This window comes from Branchiostoma belcheri, unplaced genomic scaffold (genome assembly GCF_001625305.1).
Source record: "Branchiostoma belcheri isolate BF01 breed outbred unplaced genomic scaffold, Haploidv18h27 scaffold11, whole genome shotgun sequence".
Classification (NCBI taxonomy): domain Eukaryota; kingdom Metazoa; phylum Chordata; class Leptocardii; order Amphioxiformes; family Branchiostomatidae; genus Branchiostoma; species Branchiostoma belcheri.
In genome coordinates, this window is record NW_017802491.1 from 621805 (window position 1) to 627804 (window position 6000).

Sequence of the window (6000 nt, forward strand, 5' to 3'; positions counted from 1 at the left end):
TCACTATGGCTACCCGCGCACCGAGCTAACACACCGCCATCTTGGTTAATATACACACCATTTCCATCAATTAAATGAGCGCTAAAACGATAAAACCTTACTATTTAGTAATAGTGGTGGGTCTCTTTTGTTCATCTGTTTCGTATGATTGAAAAGACCTCAATTTATGGGTCGGAAATACACTAAATGTGAGTCAATGTCGCAGTTGACCTTCAGCAATGAACAAGTCATAAAATTTCCCCCCGGCCGCCATCTTGTTCGAACCAATCAGCTGTGTTTCCATGGCGACGTCTGTACACAAACCGCCACGCCAGGGAAGAAGCCGAGTCGTTATGCGGCACAGCAAGGTTAAAATCACCATTAAATTTGAAGACAACGAAACTAGATTTCTTTTCTATAGATTAGTTTAGAGTATCTGCACTTGTCCTATTGTAAAGTATATCTTATTAAAATGTTTATACACAAACATTTCACTGTTTGTCCTCTTTGTTGGGTTTCTCCACCGAGCGTACATGACATGGTTATATCTGTCAATGTCCCGATCTGTTTAAAGCCATGAATAAAATATGAGATCGGTTAGAAATAATTCATAGGTACATTGTTGGGTCATCATTTCCTATTAAATCATATAATAAAGCATATTCCAACGCCGTTGTTATGCCGTGTATTGTCGGCTGTTCTAGAGTGTCGGTAACACTAAACCAAGAGCCCTGTATCGAATTTGTTTGTTCGTCTGTTTTTAAGGCAGTGAGGCCATATATAAAACACGGGATACGCTGAGCTTGTATGGAAGTCATTGTTGTGTTAGTATCTAGGAATATCCAGCGCGGAGTTCTATATATGTCCACCCACTCGATGGCAACATTTGTTTTGTCCCGGTCGCTACCGATACTAGTGGGTCTTTGTTCTACCGTAATAGAAACAGCGTCTGAGGAACGTGACTGTAGAACATATTACAGACTACCGGTCGGTTTAAAGTCGCGAGAACTTTACCCCTTTTACAGATTCTTCCTACCTATTTTAAGCCGGATACGAGGAAAACGTGCCCGAGTTAGAATTCACCACCAGCGCTCGTGACTCAAAATTCAACACACCAAACCCCCGTGAAGAACTCAAGCTTATCATATCAGCGTCCTGTGTTGTTTTACGTGTGTAAGTACGACCGACCTTCTGTGATTTCCAGCTAAGTACAAGCACTTCAGCGCCGCCCCCACCAGCTTCTACAAACGTTAGCACGGCTCGACACGCAGGACTTCTTACTGCAAGCCGACCAAAAGTGGAATTTAGCACGGCACGACTAACGTTACAGCCCGGTACTGTGAATGGGTCACCAGTACACACTCGGTAACGTACACGCCAGTTTCCTGGGTGTGTGTGTTGCGTCAGTCGGAACAAATAAATGAGGGTTACTCATACAAGACCACTACTGAGTCAACTACAGGACGGGGCAAACGGCAGAGAACCTCCGATAAGATAACTACAGAGTGATGTAACTAATGTTAGGTCACGAACTTTTGATCGGACGAAAATCAGAGCACGGCGGCTTCCATGTTTGACAACGCGACAGGCAACGATTGCTTCACTTATATACAAATAATTCTGCCCTATTTCAGCCTTAAATCTTTGCCAGTGATAACCTATAACGTAGGGTAGACCGTTTCCTATCATGTTTCAAATATCATACACCGGTAGAAGTTCTTACAACACCAACACACGCCGGAGACGGGTTCTATTCAGCTCAGATGTCTGAAGCACTCTTCACCGGTAATAAGAACTGCAAACTTCGCCGGGCCCCTCGAACACAAAAGTGGCCGGTAACCAGCAGAGTAAACATGCCTGCGAAGGTGAGTTAAAACGTCTGGACCAAAACTAGAATTAGCCAGATGATATACACCTATAATGAATCACCACTCGAAGTATCCCCGCAAGCAAAGTTGCAACCGGGCGAGCAAGCTAGCAAGGCACTCGAACCAGATTTAGACCACTGATAACCATTTATAAAAAAAAATTACAAGTTAGCCTCAAGTTTTAACCAAAAGAAGGGGAAAAGGGAAAACATACCGGTAGGAATGTAGAGTTGTAAGTTGTATCCTGAAGTTTGAAGCGTTTCTCAGCGGTAAGCCGGGTACGAATGACGCTACAGTCCCGGGGCCGCTATGTCATGGCTGTATTGACATGTTTGTAGCCGCTCCAAGGTTACAATAACAACCTGTCGTGTGTGTGAGGGGGGGGGGGGCGACGTCATGTCTCACTTAGCGCCGGCAAATAAATACTCTATAAAACCACTCAGCTGAGACCATACAAATGTGTTTATGACGATTTTACCACCCAAGAACAGTTTTTTTGTCTTTCCCGCAGTTACGATTCGACAGCAAGCGATCTGTCCAGATTCCTATCGTTTAGCATTCGTTGCTAGCGTTACTATCAGATACAATAAACCTTAGGTTTCTTCTAACGAAGCCTAGGCAAATCTTACAGTCCTAACCCATCATTAAGGCTATTTTACGAGGTTTTAATCTATACTTAATGAGAAATATGATTTACTGTCTGGGACATAATTATAAAATGCCGAAAAGCCGGCTCTCTCCAGGAGCTCTGTGTTCCCAACGTAACCGAACATAATAAACGTCAACTCCACGCCTACCGGCATTTCCAAGGACATCGCAAATACTCTAGCCAGGGGAACTCCCTCATATAGCACCGTGGGACTGCGATTTCATGGGAGAATTTATAATGTTCGGAACGAAACGTCGCACAACGTTTTACATTCCGAGCCTACGGTTCAACTATGGGCAATTTCACGGTCAATTTGCGCCATGGTTAAACGCAGTGGATGTCATACTTCGCTTGAAGGCAAAGGAATGTATTTGAGGGAAATTAACTGCACGTAAGAGTCCAATTTTCAGCAAGGGTTGGTGGAATTGTCGAGTGTATTTTCACAATTGTCTCCAAACACCGAGTCTTGGTGAGAAAGTCGCTGAGGCGTCGCCTTGGGTTGCTTACCTTCTAAACATACACATAATGCTTACTTAGGCCCGGGACTAGGCTAATGCTACCCTTAAAAAATTGGTCTAAAGTCAGCAACAAAAGCCGACTTTAGGAAGCTTTCTTTCCCCCAGCAGAGAAAACGTCTATGAGGGATCCAGAAATTAGTCTGGGAACACCGCTACACATGTAACATGGAAAACATGGCGGCCGCGCTCAGGTTTCCTTAGCGATACAAAAATCACCAACCTCGAACGGAACAAATACAAACACCTGTTAGAGTAGGGGAAGTGGGGAAATACACAGATTGTGACTCTCTGTTACACTGGGGAGAGTTAGACGGTTCTTTTACTCTGATAAACTGAAATAAACTATGGTATCCATATGAGACAGGTCTAACACCAAACAAGTGGACTCGTCTGCTTGTCCTCACATCAAACAAATAAATGTCAGAACCACAGGCCAATGTAGACTCGCTGTTCAACCAAATGAATGAGCCAAATTTAGCGTAGAAAATACGATCTGATTGGAGGTGTTTTTCTGTCAAACCTGTTCAGAACGTGATTGACATATTGATCAGACAGCGTGTCAAATAGACAACAGGCCACAAGTGATTCCCCTGTAAGTAGGGTCGGATTGTCCACTTAAAGTGGTGGGATAAGTCTCTCCTCCATTCTACACAATCCTCTAAATCGTGTCTGGCTTTCATTCGTGTTCTGAGTGCTTAGCCAGCGCCACAAAACAGCGCAAACACACCAGGCCCGTGTGGTGCCGTGTTGGTTTAGACTCCCTGCCGCCAACAGCTACCTGTGTTGCCAGGCGCTTCCGATTCTATTCCCTCCCTAGAGTGCCGAGTAGATTGTACAGGAAAACACAACCAGGGGTTGTTTGGATTTCTACAAGTGCGACTGAGGACTCCTGGTATATCTATGGGGCTGTGGGTAAGATCTGACCGGGGACAGATGACAGCCTGCTGGGGGGTGAATGTTTGCCTCCACCCGAGTGGAACGGCGGACACGACAACACAGGTGCCCGGAGAGCCGAGACAGGTGTGTCGGAACGCGGGAAGTTAAAAACACATCCCCGGTCAGATTTTACCCCAGACCGCCACACAAACACTCCACACACCTTCCCACACACCTTACTCACCTGTGTGATGCTGAGTACTGCAGGTAAAACCGCTGGGAATCTGAGGGTACGGAAAATTGAGTTCCTCTCTGCCGGTGTGTTTACACGTAAATAGCTCTGACTGAACTGGGCGAGCACACCTTACCCACCGGTTGCCACCTGCGTTACCAAGGACGCCCAGGGGAACACCTGACACAGGTATTACCTTACCTGGCGCTGGCGACACGCGCAGGCGCGTAAAGGGGAACGGGGGGGACCACTTTTGTTTGTATATAGGAGGGACAAAACCTTCATACACATCACTACTACACATCTGATCCATGTCTCATGATATAAGTAAGCCTTCACAGTTACTAGCATTTGCAAAACAAAAGGGAAAACAACAACTTTTTCCTTTTCTTACATATGTCAATCTATTACGTTTTTTCATGTTACGATTATTCTTGCCAATCACTTTTTATATGGCAAGACAGTGTCGTTTGGTGGCAAGTATTAATTTTATACGAAACGCCTGGAACATAATTTATTATATTTATTTAAGGCTATAAAGAACCATGATAATTGGCCACACGTTCATACCTCCTTGCTATCAGGAATTAAACATGACTTATCTACCTGTCGCCCTGCAGGTAGTGTCTGACACACCTGTGCTGTGCCCACCTGTGGAAGGACCCCCCGGGGAGAGCCAGGTTTCCGCCACACCACAAAAGGGGCGGGCCACAATGGCGACACAATGGTCACCCTGGTGACGGCCGGTCAGACAAATAACTTGACACACGCGCCGGCTCAACTCGGGCCCGTGTGCTACGGTAACAACCCTTCCGCTATGATTTTGGACAAAATTTTGCAACTTTTTGGCAGCGTGAAACATACCATGGGTGCCAGACAAGTTTCGGGCCGCTAGCCGTTTTCCTTCGGCAGCCAGCCGGAGCCCTTCGCCCGCCTATCTAAATTACCGCTGCGGTGCAGTGCAGGGCCGCGTAATACTAGTACAGAACTAAGTACTCTCGACTGGCTCAACTCCACGCAGCGGTAATTTAGATAGGCGGGCGAAGGGCTTCTGGCTCCCGAAGGAAAACGGCTAGCGGCCCGAAACTTGTCACCCAGGGTACGTGAAAGGCGGATAGTTGTAAGGACAGGAGTGCGTTCCTCCGTTAGTGCCTGTGTAGTGCAGCAGTAGTTCGATAGACGCGCTGTGTGAGGCGGCTGGGCTAACAATACTGGGGTAACCCAGGCGAGAAGGGGTCAAGAACGACCCAAGAAAACACCCAAGTTCTGCTCACCTCCAAGCAGAGGTTGGGCTGAAGAACTGTAGCCTTTTCCACATTTGGACTGCTTGAATTTCAGGAAATCAAAGTAGCCAGTGACTGTTACGTTATTAGCAGAGCTAGAGAAGGAGGGGAGGGGAGTCAACTTATACTGGTGTCCGCTGTCAGAATATTTTTGAGCGGGTTTAAATCATTAACCTGATGTGTGAGGTTAGGTTATAGAAGGAACAGTCATAAATTTCAATGTTGTCAACTCGAAATCGGACCGTCTTGAAATTCACTTTATCCAACGTAACAGTTGTCCCAAAACTACCTATAATTCGCTGATTTAAACTGTCAAACGACTAGTTGAATTGGGCCGAAGGACGGCTACGCTAGCATACTGGTTATATTACATATACACCAGATTCCCAGTACAAATAAGGCTTGTTACACACAAAGAGCAGATCATATTCAACTGTGTACAATTCTTAGTGATGCAGTCATAAACCCCGGCATTATATCACGAATAAACAAGGCCTCAAACAAGTATGAATTTATGACCTATACAGTGTTTACCCAAACAATTCACGCAGAAGTCAATAACACACCGCGTGTACAATGTAGGTGGCTTATGCTT

At 45.7% G+C, this 6000-nt stretch overlaps 2 protein-coding genes across 7 annotated transcripts in view; one reads left to right on the forward strand and one right to left on the reverse strand.

The window, feature by feature from the left end:
- LOC109483499 (tektin-3-like) overlaps positions 1-6000 on the reverse strand; it is a 28676-nt gene that overhangs the window by 15322 nt on the left and 7354 nt on the right. For 2 of the 6 annotated variants that reach the window (XM_019786540.1, XM_019786531.1), the window contains exon 1: positions 4135-4298. The exons of 1 other annotated variant lie outside the window; for it this stretch is intronic. The gene's annotated coding sequence lies outside the window, so the exon portion shown is untranslated. Of the gene's footprint in view, positions 1-1167; positions 1321-2061; positions 2164-4134; positions 4299-6000 lie in introns of those variants that run through there. 3 more of the 6 variants (XM_019786569.1, XM_019786547.1, XM_019786555.1) reach the window with 2 other exon arrangements.
- Positions 3189-6000, forward strand: part of LOC109481818 (cytosolic Fe-S cluster assembly factor nubp1-B-like) — a 13212-nt gene continuing 10400 nt past the window's right edge. Inside the window, 3 exon segments of the mRNA XM_019784425.1 lie at positions 3189-3205; positions 3889-3967; positions 3970-4157. Coding sequence (XP_019639984.1) covers positions 3189-3205; positions 3889-3967; positions 3970-4157 — 284 coding nt within the window.